General features: G+C 38.7%; 1 protein-coding gene across 4 annotated transcripts in view; it reads left to right on the top strand.

The window, feature by feature from the left end:
* PDZD2 (PDZ domain containing 2) overlaps nt 1-18,297 on the top strand; it is a 279,185-nt gene that overhangs the window by 232,611 nt on the left and 28,277 nt on the right. For all 4 annotated transcript variants that reach the window (XM_032594615.1, XM_032594614.1, XM_030331887.1 and 1 more), the window contains 8 exons: nt 2,563-2,708; nt 5,753-5,872; nt 6,907-7,021; nt 9,501-9,574; nt 9,750-9,975; nt 10,880-10,997; nt 12,621-12,753; nt 17,337-17,418. In XM_032594615.1, the coding sequence (XP_032450506.1) occupies nt 2,563-2,708; nt 5,753-5,872; nt 6,907-7,021; nt 9,501-9,574; nt 9,750-9,975; nt 10,880-10,997; nt 12,621-12,753; nt 17,337-17,418 (1,014 nt within the window). The remainder of the gene's footprint in view (nt 1-2,562; nt 2,709-5,752; nt 5,873-6,906; nt 7,022-9,500; nt 9,575-9,749; nt 9,976-10,879; nt 10,998-12,620; nt 12,754-17,336; nt 17,419-18,297) is intronic.

Raw genomic sequence — 18,297 nt, 5'->3', positions numbered from 1 at the left:
ATTCCATGAAAAACTTTCTGAGAAATGTTTAGGTAAATTGAATTTTAGGTCATCAAATGAAACATTACATAGTCTAGGAGAACTTAATATTACAAAGAATCTGTATGTGTATATAGCTATACACACACATATGTATATATACATATATAATGTATAATATAGACACTGTAATATGATTATAGCCATATTCAATGTAATTAAGCCATCATTTAAGATTAAAGTCCCTTAAATTATCTTATTTTTTAAAAGCATATAATATAAACTAGGTATTGGTAAAGGTTTCTTTAAAAATTACTGTAAAAATTTCTTGGGGCCCCTGGGTGCCTCAGTCAGTTAAGCTTCAGACTCTTGGTTTGGGCTCAGGTCATGATCTCACAGTTTGTGGGTTCGAGCCCCGCATTGGGCTCTGTGCTGGTGCATGGAGCCTGCTTTGGATTTTCTCTCTCCCTCTCTCTCTGTCCCTCCCCTACCTGTGTTCACTTGCTCCCTCTCAAAATAAATAAACATTAAAATTTTTTTTTTCTTAAGACACAAAAGCTCTAAGCATATGGGGAAAAATTGATATATTATACAATATTAAAATTATGAACTTTTGCATCATAAAATACCATTAAGAGTGAAAAGGCAAGGAAGTCACAAAGATGGAAAAAGATTTACAGAACATAGATCCCATGAAGGACTCATATTCAAAATATGTTAACAATAAAAAAATAAAAACTTCTATACATCAACAACAAAAAGACAGAAACCCGATAAATAAACAAAAGACTTGAACAGGCACTTTACAACTTAATAAAAATAAAAATAAAAATAAAACAGCCACTCTGCAAATTTACAAAAGTAAAACAGCCAATAAATATTTGAAAGAAACTCAGTCTCATTGGTCATCAGTGAAATGTAAATTAAAAACCACAATGAGGGGTGCCTGGGTGGCTCAGTCGGTTGAGCATCCAACTTCAGCTCAGGTCATGATCTCGCAGCTCGTGAGTTCGAGCCCCACGTCAGGCTCTGTGCTGACAGCTCAGAGCCTGGAGCCTGTTTCAGATTCTGTGTCTCCCTCTCTCTCTGTCCCAACCCACTCGCATTCTGTCTCTGTCTCTCTCAAAAATAAATAAACATTAAAAATTAAAAAATTAAAAAAAAAAAAAAAACCACAGTGAGGGGCACCTGCCTGGCTCAGTTGCTGGAATGTGTGACTTTTGACTCTTGACCTCAGGGTTGTGGGTTCAAGCCCCACATCAGGTGTGGCGATTACTTGAAAATAAAATGTTAAATAAAAAAAAAAAACAAGCTCGAAATGGCATTACAATATCCACCACAGTGGCTAAAATTAAACTGGCACTACCAAGTGTGACAAGGACGTGGGGAAACTTGGACTCACACACATGAATGTTACAACATTGGTAAAGGTGAATGTGTACCAGTAGCTCAGCAACTCCGCTCCTAGGTCTGCACCCCACAGATAGGACTTTTATAAGAATGTTTCGTAATAGTATATTCTAAGTCTTGGGTCAGCAAACCACCATCCACAGCTACATGTGTATGGACCACAAGCTAGAAATGCTTTCTGCATCTTCAGTGGGTTGTGTTAAAAAAAAAAAAAAATGTTTAAAGATTATGCAGCAGAGGCCACCCATGGCCCATAGAGCCTAAAACATGTACTATCTGGCCTTTACAAAAGAAAAACGAAAAAAAAATGTTGACCCTTGTTCTAGGTCTAAAACTGGAAATAAACCAAATGTTTATCAACAACAGAATGCATAGCCAAATTGTGGCATGTTTATACAATGAAATAGTATGCAGAAATGGGATGAACAAACTATTAGCAACAGCCCATGTTTCACAAACAGATGCTAAGAGTAAGGAGCCAGATATAAAAAAGTATTTATCATTTGTGATCATTTATATAAAGTTTGAGAAGGCAAAACTAATCTATGATATTAGAAGTCATGATAATGGTTACCCTGGGTGAAGGGTGGTTAGTGGTGCAAAAATGGCTTTTGGGTTCTGATCGTATTCTATTCCTTGGTCTGGGTGTTGGTTTTTAGAACATTTACTTTGTGAAATTTCTTGGAACCATACACTTATATGATTTGTGCATATTTCTGTAAATTGTTACTCTTTAATAAAAAGGTTATTTAAAAAGTCATTAAGTGAAAAAAACCACCTGCCGCAAGAATGGAACTATGCCAACCACAGAATAATGTTCCTCCATCACTAGAAAACCACCTATACTGATGGCATTTTCACTATCATTTATTGCCATATCAACCCTGGCTACATCTTACTTGGATGAAACATACATTTTCCCATATCCCGTCTGGTCCCTTCAAAAACTGGCACATTCTTCACAATATGGCATTAATGGCCTCAACATACACCCAGCTTAGGCAGAGCTTATTGGTAGAAAGCAATGAGCTCAGTGCTTTAAAAGTATCAGACACCAGGCCTTATGAAAACCATGAAGTGTGGACATAAATGCAACAAGTTTATGCATATGATGCTCTGATAAGATTCTTTAAATCTCGTATCAAACCATGTTTTCCCCCCTGTTTTTTCAAGGGGGTGTACACCGTCTAGAGTCTGTTGAAGAATATAACGAATTGATGGTACGAAATGGGGACCTGCGGGCCAGAATGTTGGAGGTCTCCCGAGATGGCAGAAAGCACTCTCTTCCCCAGCTGCTGGACTCTACTGGAACATCACAGGTAGGACAATACCATAGAACCTTTTGTTTTCTCATACAAAGTTGCCCAGTTAGGGATGTAAGAGCATGTTTCCACCCCTGGGTCTCTAGGCTTCCAAATATTTACTCTTTCAGAGACCAACAGGAATAGCCGTGTTATGAAGAACTTCCCATCTGTGTGGGCAGGGGTATTTGGGACTAAAGATGTAGCACGGAGAGCGAGGTCTATCCATGGAGGTTAGAAGGAAGTCAGCCTAGTATTCGGAACAGTAGAGAAAAATAATCCCTTGTTGGATCTCGACATCTTGCTCCCCTTCCTACTGTGTGTTTTGGAACTGAGAGCTGCTTTCAACTGCCAGGAGACAGTGGCGCCTCACGGTCTGTGGTCAACCACCATCGCTTGTTTAGTGGGCGCGTCAGGTGTCAGCATAACCACCGGCTGGGTAGGTGGGTGGGTGTTGGGTCGTATGAGAGAGAGAGGGAGTGCATGTACGTGCCTATACTGTGTCTGGGATTTTACCTGTTACACAGTAATGACTCAAACAGGCAAGGTCAGTGGGGCTGCAGATAGGGGTGAAGTAGGTGGTGATGTTAATATTCCAGGGCCTGCCTCATAAGAGTTCAGAACTCCATAATTCCTCACAAAGGCTCTTCCTCAATTACATCATCCTCAACACAGTCAAAAGGGGAGACAGCTCCTAACCAAGTTGAAGGCAGGCTCAGTCTCTGGGAAACTTGTGGAGTGTTCTTTGAGTCCTGGCATCATCAGCCAGAGAGCTCAAGAGAAGCCATTGGCATCTTGCCTACAACAAAGCAGAGATGGAGGTGGAGGGTAGCAGCAATGACATCCATAAGCTCATGTAGACTCACAGATGGTAGAGTCGTAAAGGACGTGTAACTGGTCATCTGGGTTGGGTCATTACTTTTGGTGTATCATCACCATTTTATTGACAGGCCAATGAATCTCAAAGAGATTGAATATTTTGCTCAAAGTGATATGCCAGAATCACTATAAAGAAAGTTTTACCTACCCAGTAAAATAGTAAGTGCCCACGTTCCATAGGCAATTGCTGATCAGGTTATTTTGTGTGGAATCTACCCAAAGACAACTTGAGTTGGGACATGGAGAAAAAGCAGAGCAAAAAACTTGCATGGGTCCTGGTTAAAACTCCTCCAAACCCTTGACTAGAGACGAGCCTATGGCCTGCTCAGAATGATCCAACTGGGCCGGCAGAGTCAGGGGGTGGATCAGAAAGTTGTAGGAGAGCCACATTGTGGACTATTTTAGTTTAGTGTGGAAAGTGAGAGAGGGTTTCCTGCCATCAGAGCCAAGGATGTCTAGCATTGAGGTGGTGATTTCTTAACTGACCTGCTGAGAAACCTGACCATATTTATTATTTAAAGCCCAGAAATACTTATTTGTAACCAGGCTTCCAGAAAGCACAGGCTAGTGAAGATTTTAAAGGAAAGACTTTTTCCCCTTTTCAAACTGTCCTTTTTCTTGTCTTCTTTTCTGCCCTTTTCTTTTTCTCCCAGGATTCACCCTTCTTTTCCCTGTTCTCTCTCCCTCCCCTACAAAGCATTGTCTAGAGTAGAGCTACTCAATACAGCTTCCTGCAGTGATAGAAGTGTTTTATGTCTCTACTATCCACTGTGGGAGCCACGTGTGTCTACAGAGCACATGAAAAGTAGCAAGTGACACTAAGGCGTGTATTTTTTATTTTAATCTCCATTTAAATATAGACCATGACAGGTGACTTAGTGGCTGCCATATTGGACAGCAGAGGTCTAAAAAATGCAGTGGGACCCCTGAAACACATCAGGAGAGCAATGAAGCATGCAGACCTCTGGTTCCCATGGGCTCCCAGAAGGGGGATGGAAGGAGGTGCTGCTGGAGATTGGTGGTGAGAGAGTATTCCCTTCTAAGTCCACACATGAACCTCCATATTTGAGGGTTGAAAACCCATAGGCTATGTCTGCCTATCTCCATGATGGTTTCAGTAAAAGGGTAGTAACCTTGCCAAGCCAACATTTTTTAAATGAATCAGAGTCTGGGAAGCCAACATAGCTGGCAGATATTTTGTAAAACTGCAAAAATATAATTGTTCTAAGCTGCCAGGAATACAAAAATATCATTAGCAGACATCTCATTTCTACCTTTGAATGTAGAATATACTAATTAAGGATAGCAACTATTTTCTGATGTCTCTTTTCTCATATTAAGCACAAAGTGATTTTTTTTTCCTTTTTTGCTTATGCTGGAATATCTGTCTCATTTAAGAAATTTATTATTCTAAGAAGAATAGCAAGGAGCTAAATTGTAGAAGATTTTAGCCCTACATTTTCTTTATCTCTCATTCATGTTATAAATAGTGTACCTTGCTTCCACACACGTACATGTGGGTGATGGACAGGAGAGGGATTGAGATTCAAGCTCTTGCGTGCCATAAAGGGGAAGGTGTGGCTTCTGGGAAAGAATTTTATTTTCCAAACATGAGGGATTAGAACCGAAGCTGCTGCATTTCTCACCAGGGTGTTTTGTACAGAATAATAGTTGTCAGGGTTTACGGTTTGGGTGTTATAAGAAACAAGGGCTTGCTAAGTTTTTGGTTGAGTGAATTAAGCTTAAAATGGCAAGATACTTTCTAACCATGATTGTGAACTTGGCATGGGGGTAAGAGATGGCTTCCATGGAGAACCCGGCCACAGGATGGCCCTCCTACATCTCTGAGGCCTTTTGGCTTCTGGTTCCTCACTCCATTCCAGAAAGCAAGAAGAGTCGGATCTGTGGGGTACAGTCAAAGAGCAGCACTGAGTGCCAGCAGCCACCATGCAGCTCTTCATGTGCAGTGGAAGGCACGGCAGCCTACTGCAGCCAGGGCTGTTCCTCCAGTGTTGTTGATAATAAACTCCCTTTAAGCTGCTGGACCAGAGATGGAGCAGGGAGAAATGTCTGTGTCACCCAAAAGACAACTGAGGTTTTCAAAACCTGAATATATTTTTATGCCAGAAGCCACAGGAGGATAAATGAGACTGTCCCTGACCTTGCCGTGTGCTGACTTTTAGGAATACCAGATTGTAAAGAAGTCCACCCGCTCCCTAAGCACCACTCAGGTGGAATCTCCTTGGAGACTCATTCGGCCATCAGTCATCTCCATCATTGGCCTATACAAAGAAAAAGGCAAGGTGAGCTCCCTTCTGCACAGTTTTGTCCTCCAAGTGAATGTTAGTATATATTTCTTTTTTTTTTTTTAGCGTTTGTTTATTTTGAGAGAGAGAGAAAGAGAGTTTGTGTGCAAGGGAGGGGCAGAGAGAGAGAATTCCAGGCAGGCTCTGTGCTGTCAGCACAGAGCCCAACACAGAGCTCAATTTCACGAAATGTGAGATCATGACCTGAGGCAAAATCAGGAGTCAGACATTTAACCGACTGAGCCACCCAGTCGCCCCTGTTAGCGTGTATTTCTTAAATAGTGAATTTTGTTGTTGTTTTTACATGAAATAAAAATTAAGAGGTATAAAGAGGAATAGATTAAGTGGCCTTTATGTAGATTTGAGTGGATTCCTTTGCTCCTTTCCTGTGGGATTTGAGATGATCATGCCCTTTTGTCCTTATGACTTAGGGAGTCACCAGCACCTGGGAGCTAGGGTATAGTTGAGGGTGGAGTGAATGTTCCAACATTTACTACTATTGAAAGAAAGGCCACCCCTGTAGCTTCAGGGGGCATATTCCTACTTACCCTTTTGAATGAATTTCATAGCATTGCCATTATCATAAAGATAATAATACAAATACCTTGATATTATACAAATTCAAAACATCCATCTTGATACAACATGGAAGTACTGAAACAAAAGAATAAAATAAGTATGGCCCCTAAATTGTGTGAAATGACTCTCCTGAGCTATTAATCAATCCATGTGAAATTGCCATTTTTGGAGATCAAAGATTGTCAAATACTGGCAATTTCATGTTTCGGTGTAAAACTTTCTCCCTTTAACATAATGCAAGCCTAGTGCACTGCAGATAGATCTGAGGAAGGAAATAGAGAAGGGAACATAAATTCATAGCTGGTTATCTTAACTCTGAGCCTAGTTGGGAAGGAGACTTCAGTTAAATACTACAATGGGAAAATGCCCTCAGTGAAATACTGAGACAAAAACAGATGCCCTCAGTCAAATACTGCAATGACAACCTGGACCCCCTTCTGCTTGGGGTGTAGGGCCTTGGCTTTAGCATTGCTGGAGGTCGAGACTGCATTCGAGGACAGATGGGGATTTTTGTCAAGACTATTTTCCCAAATGGATCGGCTGCAGAGGATGGAAGACTTAAAGAAGGTAGGAGAAAGCCTCTCCGTGGTTCTCAGTGGTGGTGAGTTCTGATTCCATCAGAATCTGCCTCCTTGCAAGATGTGAAGCCAGTGGCACAGCAGCCAAAGCCATGGGCTTGGGGGTCTAGAGGACATGAGCTGAATCCAACATTTACTGCATCATGGCCTTGGACAATTGATGTAACCTGAGCTTCACTTGTCTCAGTTAAGAGTTGTTGCGAAGATTAAATGAGATGATATGCAGAACATGACGATATTTTTATTTGGTCTTTAAGTGTCTATCTTGTCCCCTTGGATCTTGATCATATTCCTTGCCTTGAAAATTCCTGAGAGCTTGCAGGCCATTCTTGCCTCAGGGCTGGAGTACATGCACATCTTTTATATTCTCCATGCTACCTGACATTGTGCCATGCATAAACATGCTAGCAGAGTGCTTTTCTTTCTCCCAACTATTGACATGTGAATGATATATAACACTGTGTAAGTTTAAGGTGTACAACATGATGATTTGATGTGCATATATATTGGAAAATTATTAGCACACTGAGTTAGCTAACACCCTCCTCATGCCACTGAATGACCGTGGTGGTGGGGGGTGAGAACATTGAAGACTTACCCTCTTAGAAATTTTCAACTGAACAGCACAGTATTGCTAACTATAGTCACCGTGCTGTGTGATAGATCCCCAGAAACTATTCACGAGTCCTGATTTTTCTTCCTCCCTTATTAGCACACTTCCTTCGTGAAATGATGAAATGACACTATTTGTAGTTACCTTCAAAAAGGCTATGACTGGTCGGTTCAGTTGACCCAAATTATAGGTACTATTCTGTTCTGCCAGCTTATTTTTTTTAACTGATAAGAGTCCATTGGAGTCTCCTTTTTCAAGCAGAGCTACCCTAGGAGCCTGTATGCTAATGATAAGACGTGACCAGGCTTATTTTGATGGCGGAATATTTATTTCTCTTTTTTAGAGGAAGGATTAACTCCCAGGTGGTATTTGTGTCTAGTTTCAGAACAATGTAAAATTCTAACAGGGTGTTTTTTATAATGGATGTGCCATATGTTCATTTGATTGAAATTCATCCTGCAGTACTGGTAGAATGGAGACAAATGGAGGAAAAATCAATAGTTAGTAAAGGTTAATAGCACTTGATTCTCCTAAATACTGTTTTTTCACATGTGTTCATTTACAATAAAGGTAAGTCATTGGAATGGATTTTCAATGTGTTGAATGATCTTTTAAAAATCTTGTATAAAGATTTTTAAGAGCATGAGCAATCATTTTAATGATCGTATCCTTTTCCCATATGGAAGCAAACCAAGAACCTTACCTAGTTAGGTGGTTATTTTTAAACAGATTATTTCACTTATTTTACAACTTCTGTAACTGCATTAAAGAAAAGCACATAACAAGTGCATGGAGGTACTGCCACCTTTTCAACCTCATCTACAGGATTCCTTTAATGGAAGGCACAGTGTGCCCCTGGGATTAGCTGCCCAGGAGAGGTTCTGCTGCTGTTGCTCTTTGTTACAGGTAAAGGGAGGCCTTCGTTTGTCCTGCACCACTGTGTGAAGTTTATCTGCTCTTCTCTCGGTGGCCCCTTCGTAGTGTTTTTGATGAACTGTTATTCCAAAAAAACAGACCATGTTACGAGAGTATAAACCAAAACAAACTGAGAAGTCAACTGGATGTCCAATTTCTCTTATAGTCCCAGCAGACACTATCAACAGCTGGAAAAATGACCTGACCATACGTCCTTGGGGTTGAAGATGAGTCCAGGATAGTTTGAGAGACAGAGAGAGAGAGAGAGAGGGAGAGAGAGAGAGAATGAGAATGAATGAGAGAACAATTTGGCATTAGCCCACAATAATCTCTTTTAGTCTTAATGACTGAGAACCTGGAACAGCGTCAGTAAAACCAGGCATCTAGACTATTTCTGGAGGGAGGAATACCATTTTTAGATAATATCTCAAAAGTTTTTTGTCTCTGTTATTAAAACCATTTTCCACACACCATGATGATTCTGCAGGCTTGAAAACCTTGTCTTTCTGCAAATACAGAAGTGTCTTTCTCATATGTTATATATATGTTCATGCTATATTGCCAGTAGGTTTAGGTTTTTTAAACAAACACTATGAGGAAAGGCTTGGGACTCATTATTGCATTTTGATCTCTAAACTTAGGACACCTGTTATCGAACTTGGCAATGACTAAAGAATTAGAACTTAATGCTTCCCCTGGTTGTTTTTCATTAAAGATGGAGATACAGAATTACTGCAAAAGAATATGTATTGTTATTAATTGTCCCATTTTTTGAAATTCCTGAGAGCTATGCTAATGAAAGTAGGCTGGAACAATAAAAGTCCTTTTATAGAATTGTAAATCAGGTACCATATGGTATCCTCTTCTAGTACTGACCATGCAGTTAGATTCTAGTACATCAAAGTTTGATGTTAATGTAATTCTCCTATTTTGGCACTAGGGGATGAAATCCTAGATGTAAATGGGATACCAATAAAGGGCTTGACGTTCCAAGAAGCCATCCATACCTTTAAGGTAACCACATTTTTATTTATCTCTTTTATCTTCTTGATTTCTCTTCACTTATTTCCTTCTGGTTTGGGTTCTTTTTTTTTTTTTCTTTTTTTTTTTCTTTTTTTTTTCATCCTTTAATCTAGGAGTAGTCTGAATGTTTTAGCATTTAGAATGTTTTACTCTCTTGTTTTCTCAGCAAATCCGGAGTGGATTATTCGTCTTAACAGTACGCACAAAGTTACTGAGCCCAAGCCTCACACCCTGCTCCACACCCACACACATGAGCAGATCCAGCTCCCCCAACTTCAACACCAGTGGGGGCAGCTCAGCAGCAGGCTCCGACGAAGGCGGTTCTTCATCCCTGGGTCGGAAGGCCCCCGGGCCCAAGGACAGAATTGTCATGGAAGTCACACTCAACAAAGGTGATACCAGCTGCTCCCCACTTCCTTACATTCTCTCACATAATAATTTGTCATCTGTTCCTAGGTTTCGTTTTTTTAATTTTTTCTAGGAACTGTTCCTTTGGAACAGTTTACTGCCAACAACGTATGGTATTCTGTAAATGGACAGTGGGATCACACGTAGAGATTTTAGTCATTTTGCTAAAGTGAAAAAGAGTTACCAGTAGTACAGAGTCTTTTAAGCTCTCCCAGATGAATCACTGTGTGTCAGAAACTCATGTTTAAAAAACAAAACAAAAAAAAAAAAAATCACTGACTGACTTAATTCTAGGGCTAATAAAAAATTTTGAAGAATAAAAGATTATAGTTGAGAATACAGCTAATAACTATAAGCTGTGGGTCTTCACCAGATCTTACAGCCTTTCATCTGTTTCCTTTTCCTCTACACCTACTACAGAAATATGAGCAATGAAGTAACCAAGAGATTAGTTGCTAAAAAAGATAAGTGAAAGAAATGTATCTAGAATAAAAAATATTGGGACGTCTGGGTGGCTCAGTTGGAGGATCATGGGACTCTTGATCTTAGGGTTGTAAGTTCGAGCCCCATGTTGGGTGTAGAGATTACTTAAAAAATAAAATCTTAAAAAAATATATTACTTTGACTCTGCCTGTTTCCAAAAACAGAATTGAGGAGGTTCTTTAGACTAAGCAGAGAGCAGACAGCTGAATTATTCAGTCCATAGTTAGCCCCTGGTTCTGCCGTGGACTCATTTCATTTACAGAGTATGATAATGTTAACAGCAAAAAGCAGGATTTACATTCTCAGTCTGGTCAAAAATAAATGATTGCTGGTCTGAATATACAGTGATGTAGCTTCATATCACTTATACTTTTTTTTAACTTCGTTTTCTTTGATGCCTCTCAGAGCCCAGAGTTGGATTAGGTATTGGTGCCTGCTGCCTGGCTCTAGAAAACAGCCCTCCAGGTATCTACATTCACAGCCTTGCCCCAGGATCAGTGGCCAAGATGGAGAGCAATCTGAGGTTTGTTGTAAACCTGATAATATAGGCTTCTGGGATGTTCGTGAATTTAGGAATGAATATACGTGTAAGATATCTGCCCTATTACATTCTTTTGTGAGATTCTAAACTTTTGTGTTATTTGCAGTGATAGTATAGCCAAGATTATAATTAATTTCCAAAGATGAAAAGCTAATGTAGCAGTAGAGAACTATAGATCTTGGCTTCCCTATTTTGATCTGTTTGGACTCAGAAGCTCAGTTTCAGAAACTTGACAAAATACAACTCTACATAGATACCTATGATCATCTAAATATTTTCTTTCACTTTTATATTCATTTATGTAAAATTCATAGGTGATGCCAGGAACTGCTCATAACAGTTCAGAATCACTGGATACAAAAGAGTCCAAAATCATGCCCTTAAACTGGGGGCCTCTATTATTATTAAGTATAATCTCTTGACCTTTCCTGTTGTTTCATTCCTTTCTGAGTGATGTTGTCTAGATGCTTATTGTCTGAAATCACCACATGTCTGATTTCTCAGTCCAGCTAGTTGAGTTGTAGCATGGATATTCTGTTATACAAGAGATGTCTAGGTGTTCTATTATATAGTAACTGCAGTGGATCTGTGCCCACCCAAACGCCACAAGAATATACACGTAGTGCACAAAGCACTCTGTGTAAACAGTATCACTTTTCCCCCCTATAAGCTTCTAAGTCCTTGAGCAGTTGAGGAATTGTCAAAATGACATGCCTTGAGGTTGCCATTTTGGGGCCCTGTTAATAGATTATGTTATGTTTTTAGTTAATCATCAGAGTGAATTTTCATACAAAAAAAATTTAGCAAATCATCCAAAGTACATTAAAGAAAATATACTTTTAGAACCCAAGGAAAAAAAATCCTTTAATGACATCCCAAGATGATGTTTCTTTCTTGAATGGTTCCATATGTCTGGAGCCTGCCAAATGAACATTCTTCAAACACCATATAAAGAGTCTTTTGTTCTCTCCTACTGAGTTCTCTGCCTATAATTTCAAGTCAAAATGGGCATCTTGTCCCCAATTTCTCATTTGTTCAAATTTAAAACGTTTTTACAAATTCTTGGGTAACCTTTGAGCTTCAAGATATTTCCCCCTCAAATTACATTACAATAATCATTTCAAGATGGTAGGGAAAAAAAGAAAATGGTGGTGGTCAAGGAGCTATCTTGTGATGATCAAAAGGTAGACAGACCTGAGTTCAACAGTGTGTGACATGAAGGTGGCCTCTCTAAAGTCTGTGGCCTTGTCTAAACAATAGGAATAATAATACCTGTTCAAAGGATTGTTATGGAAATTGCTTTGTATAGTGCCTGGTTTACACTCTGTGCTCAAGAAATGGTAACCCTTGTTATTGTCTTATTATCAATTTTATTTAACTTTACTACTGAAAATGCAGCTAGATACGCATAAGGACTTTGCTGATTTAATATCTAATGTGTTTATATGAATGTGTTGCTTTTTCACACATATGCAAAGATGAAAAGATGTCATTTGCTTCTTTAAAGTATTCATAAAAGATTTCATATTATAAACCTCTCCCAGAGGGAAATCTTGTAAAAACTTAACTGTTACCACAGCGTGTTGGTTATGTTGTCCTCCCTAGCCGCGGAGATCAAATCCTGGAAGTGAACTCAGTCAATGTCCGCCATGCTGCTTTAAGCAAAGTCCATACCATCCTGAGCAAATGCCCCCCAGGACCTGTTCGACTTGTCATTGGCCGGCACCCTAATCCAAAGGTGAAGTACTTCTTATTGTTCTAAATATGAAAAGATGGCTTGGTTATTTGTCCTGTAGCAGTGATGACACGTATTCCTATGATGACGCACACTCTGGTAAGACAGTTCACCCAGCCGGGCTTGGGAATCAGCCTGTGGTCACTCAGTGGCCAAGTAACTGATAACATGGGAACAAATCATTGATGTGGACTTCTTCATCTTCACACTCTTAGAAATTTCATTAGAAAATTTTGACAGTGTTACTGGTGAATATAAAATATGGTAGGAAGATAAGAGTGCTGGGTTCTGAGTAACTTCCAGCTGTTTGTTTGATCTCTAGTGAGATACTTAACCTTTTTGGGTTTCTGCATCAAGAAAATGTGAGAGCATTGGATTAAATGATCTGTCCAGGCCATCCTTGACCCGAGGAGAATACTTCTGTCATTAAGGCTTAAGAGTCCACTAATATTTTTTCTGCATTGATATCACATTGTTGAATTTGCAGATAATCATAGCCCCTGTATCGTGGGCCTTTGTGTTATTTGGTTGTATCTCTTTTATACTTGAGCAGTTGCTTTTAATTTTTTTAGGTTAACTGGAGCACACCTCAGCAATTTCAACTCTACTGGCTTTGAGCACAGTTTTTTGTTGTTTCAAGTACTTGATGTAAAAATCCTTTTAAATTAACTTGTCTATAATATCAGGTTATATTTTACAAAATTCAGCCTTTCCTTTTCAGTAACTCAAAATGCTCCATAAGAACATTAGCTCTTTTTTGGGGCATCTGGGTGGCTCAGTCGGTTAAGCATCTGACTTTGGCTCAGGTCATGATCTCACAGTTCATGGGTTTGAGCCCTGTGTCAGGCTTCATGCTGACAGCTCAGAACCTGGAGCCTGCTTTGGATTCTGTTTCTCCTGTTCTATGCCCCTCCCCCTCTCTCACTCTGTCTCTCTCTCTCTCTCAAAGATCAATAAACATTAAAAAAAGAATATTAGTTCTTTTTGTGCCTATCATATGACCACCTCCTCTGTATCATTTGTACTATTATTTGATTATATCCTAAATGGTCCCAGACTGCTATGCTTGATGGACTTGTATGCCATCTTGAGAGTAAGACATGTGTGTGGAGAACTTTGGGTCATCCCATTTCTGAGATTTCTTTAGTGTATTAATTTTATAGCATCATTTTTAGTGTTTTCAGTGGTGTGTTTTTGTTATACTGGTTCTCCATAGTGCTTGGACAAGGATTGCCATTAGACTGATTCAAAGTCAACTCCACTACTATTTTTTTTCCCAGATTGTGTTCTCCTGTCTATATATGTCTTAAATAAAAACTTCTTGAATAAATATCATTAAAATAAAATCAAGTCCTGCTTCTACCATTTTCCATTTTTTCCTTCTTGTCACTTCCTGTTTTTCTCCTTTACGTTTTATAGTCCTGACATTTTCCCTTGTAATCTGTTCTCCTCTGCCTCTCTGCTGTCCCCATGGCTCTCTTTGGGTCATTTTTTTTTTTAAGTTTACTTATTTATTTTGAGAGAGAGAGTGTGCAAACAGGGGATGGACAGATTACTGTCAGCAAGGAGCCTGATTCAGGGCTTGATCCCAACAACCACAAGATCATGACCTGAGCTGAAATCAAGAGGCAGACACTTAACCAACTGAGCCATCCAGGCACCCCATGTCATTTTTAATACCACTTTGCCTCAAACTCACAGCTGGAGTGGTCTTGACTCCTTCCTCTAGGGTCCTCTCTGGGATTCCATCACCTGCTTCCCACTTAGGAAGCAGTCCAATAAGCTAGAGCTGACCTCGCACATCCCTCAGCAACATTATAAAAAATTAAGTTCTCAGTGGTTTCCAGGCATTCGTTTCAAGGCATGTCTGACTTCAAAATCTGTTCCAAAATAGCACAGGTCACGATTTGTTGGGAGGTCTGCTTCGTCTCAGCCCAAAAGCATCTACCTAATTTGCCAGTACAATCAAACATCAGAATGGCATTTAAGCTCAAAGCATAATAATTCTGATGGACTGGTGGTCTGCGATCCTGTTGAATACAGGTTGATTCGTGTTTCTGGCCACAGTAAATGGTCATCATGATGGTGTGGGAGATACATCCAGCAAAACCAGATTTCATTATTTGTTTTACTAGATTTCACATTTCTTCCTAGGTAAACATGGTGTTCTTAATTGTAACATCATACTATATTTTTCTTTTGGTCAAGATTCCATTTTATGTTTAATGTATTTTTTATACCGCTCACCCCAGCATCTCATGCCAGTAGTACATTTTGATACTGAACGTATGTACTTCCTTAGTTTTCATGTTGTTCCAATAGAAATACCACAAGGATTTTCTTTTCTTCTGTTTCTCATAATGACTGGCGCAGTGACTGCCCAACTGGGATATTCAAACCCTCCAGGTCTAGACAAGCTAAGATTTGGACTTACTCAGGTCACAGCTTCTAGCTTATGTTAAGTAGAAGAAAGTCATAGAGGTCCATTTTTAACTGGTCCTGGGGCTCTCAGCATGACTAGAATTATCCAGGAAATCTTTCACTTGTTTCAAAACCTGACCATTTTTCTCCCACTCAGAAAAATAGTTGCAAATATTGAAAGTCTAATGTCAATTAGAAAATGGCAACCTTGCAATTCTTGCAAATTGGCAAGAAAAATTTGCAACCACCATATAAGCTTATATTTTCCCTGACTCATTTATACAAAATTACTTTTGCTTTATGAAGTATATGTTTGTGTTTTAGTGTATATGCTTTGTGTATGTGTGTATATATATATATATATATATATATATATATATATATATATATTTTATTTCCTGTGAAGGTTGCTAGAAAGTATTACATAGAAGCCATGATGTGATTATGATTTATCTGTTAGATTAAAACATAATGCTGAATCTTGCATAACTTTATTTACTTATTAAGAAAAATTGCTATGCTTATCCAAATATTACTTATGCTAAATGTTATTTTAGTACATAAAATTACCATTCTAAGTTTACAGTATTCTTACCTTTAAAAAAGAAACTCTATGCAAGTTATGTAATTGTCTTTTAAAATACCTCGTAGTTCAGCATATATCAGGCTTTAAACTTTTTTTCCATATTGAATAATGACAGTTAGGGATAACAACTAATGGGGGAAAATGCATGAATCTACCATGATCCCAATAAATATAGAAAGAAAAGAAGAGTTATAAAATGACTATTTTGAAAACTTCATCATAAAAATTGATTCAAATAAGAATAATCAATGATGCTAAAACCATTGAGTAAAAATATACTGGGGGGCAGGATATTGATGTTGTCTGAAGCTGTTTCCTCCCAGACTCATTGATGACCAAAAAAAAAAAAAAAAATCTAGTAAAGAAATGTGGTGAAGTCCATCCTAATCAAGTGGTCAAAGTTACCATCAGTCATGAAACATGAAATGCTGACCCTGAGTGCCTCTCTGATGCACTGAAAAGGAAACAGTTGTTGTAGTTTTTCTGCCAAAAAAAAAAAAAAATCCATAATCTAAATCTCAGCATGAAAAAACTATTAGATCCTAATTGAGGGTTTGATTGGCCTAGGTTTCTTCCAGAATATCAGTATTGTGACAGACAAAAGCTCAGTAGTGTTTTGGATTAAAGGAGTCTAAAAAAGACTTGACCCTAAATTGAATTCTGGATTGCCAAAAATGAAATTTCTATAAAGCATTACTATGCGAAGGAGTTAGTTGGTGACAATCCGCTAAAGATCCACAAGATAAGGAGCTTGCACCAGAATGCAAATCAGTTACATCACTAGGGCCACCACTCAGTTCAGTGGATATTTTTCCCCCAGCAAGGCACTGTTGGGAAAGAAGCTGAGTGTTGATAAGCATTCTAGAGGAAAATCCTATCTCCTCACAAGCTGGCATCAAACTTCCTGTGAACTACTTCTGTCTACTGACACATTTTGAGTAGCATTTCTGAAGGACGGTGTTAGTACGGTTGGCTGAATTGGAATATAAAATGTGCATTAGACAGTCATTTGTGTCAATGTTAAATTTCCTAGAATTGACAATAGTACTGGGGTTATTAAAGAGAATGTTCTTGTTTTTAGGAGGTTTGTAACTAACCTCTTAACGTCTGCAACTGACTCCCAAATTAAAATGTTAAATGGTGTGTGTATCTGTATAAAGAAAGAGCGTGAGTGTAAATGTGGGAGAATGTTTTAAAAAACAACAATGAAGAATTTACTACTCTTGTGTTACTTTTACAAGTTTTATGTAGGTTTGAAATTGTTTAAGTAAAATCTAGGAAAAAAGAATTAGAAGTGAGTGTTCTAGAGAGAGGCAGGTATCAGCCATGTAGCACCTGAAAGCTTTAATGAATTTGAAAACCAGCTGAGGGTCTGATTTTGAATACATTGTTTGAAGCAATATGTTAACCTGGCAATATTTCTTATACGCCCTGAGCTATTGCTTCAGAGGATGGTCATAATCTTTGGTCCTGTGGTTTTCCTCTTTATTTGCACTCAGCCTCTGACTCTGGTCCTAGCTACTTTTTTGGGGGGGAAATAAATAAAACCAGCTAATTTGTGCTTTCTGCTGAAAACCAGGTTTCCGAGCAGGAAATGGATGCAGTGATAGCACGCAGCACTTATCAGGAGAGCAAAGAGGCCAATTCCTCTCCTGGCTTAGGTACTGTATTTGCACATTTTCATTCAACACTCAGAAGAGTCTCTCAATTAACCTTCCCCATGGGACATTCCCCAATGCAATGTTATTGGTTAGATTCTTTGTAATTACCAGGTTTGGCAGAAGTAGTTGTCCAAGAGATTCTGTACTTTTTCTTAGCGTCTACTTTTGATTTCTGCAGTTATTTAATGTGCTTTATTAAAGTTCTAATTATGCATGCTTCTTGTACTACAAGATCATTTGCAAAAATGAGTTAGCGGCATTTCGTGTGTTTTATGTACAATTCATATGAAATGTTTTAGGTAAAAATGAAGTAATCCCAAAATATCAGTTGTTTGATAGATGCAGAGTGGTCTCCATTCCAAAACCTGGGGTTTCTTTACATGAATTAAAAATTTCCACAAAGTACGGCAGCTCTATTTCAATAATAAGTCGGTATTTTTTAAGTTTCAACTTAAGGGTAATAGAGGCTCCCCAAATCATGATTTTCCACTTCTTTAAGTGGGAAACTTAAGGCAGAGAAGGACTGAAATAGTAAGAATTTCATATGAATTTTAAATGTGAAACATTCCATCAAGTTTTGAAAGTAATGTTTCCGGTAGAATAGAAATCCAAAGGGACTGCAAACATGTCTCAACTCAAGATATTACTGATGTTAAGATTGATGTCAGGAGAAAAAAGAACTGAGACATGAGTTACTGGTTGTCACAGGAAAAGGAAGACTTAAGATTTTTTGGCAGCCATGTAATACCCTGATTATTTCCATCCATAATTAATATATTTAAAGTGGGCACAACCATAATGGGCTCTTTATTTGGCCAGCTCCTTCTCCTGACCTGCCTGCAAGCTGTCCTCTCCTAAGCCTGGCATACCCATTCGATC

This window comes from Lynx canadensis, chromosome A1 (assembly GCF_007474595.2).
Source record: "Lynx canadensis isolate LIC74 chromosome A1, mLynCan4.pri.v2, whole genome shotgun sequence".
NCBI classification, from domain to species: Eukaryota; Metazoa; Chordata; class Mammalia; order Carnivora; family Felidae; genus Lynx; species Lynx canadensis.
The sequence above is the reverse complement of the archived record's forward strand: the minus strand, read 5'-3'. Positions and strand labels throughout refer to the sequence as shown.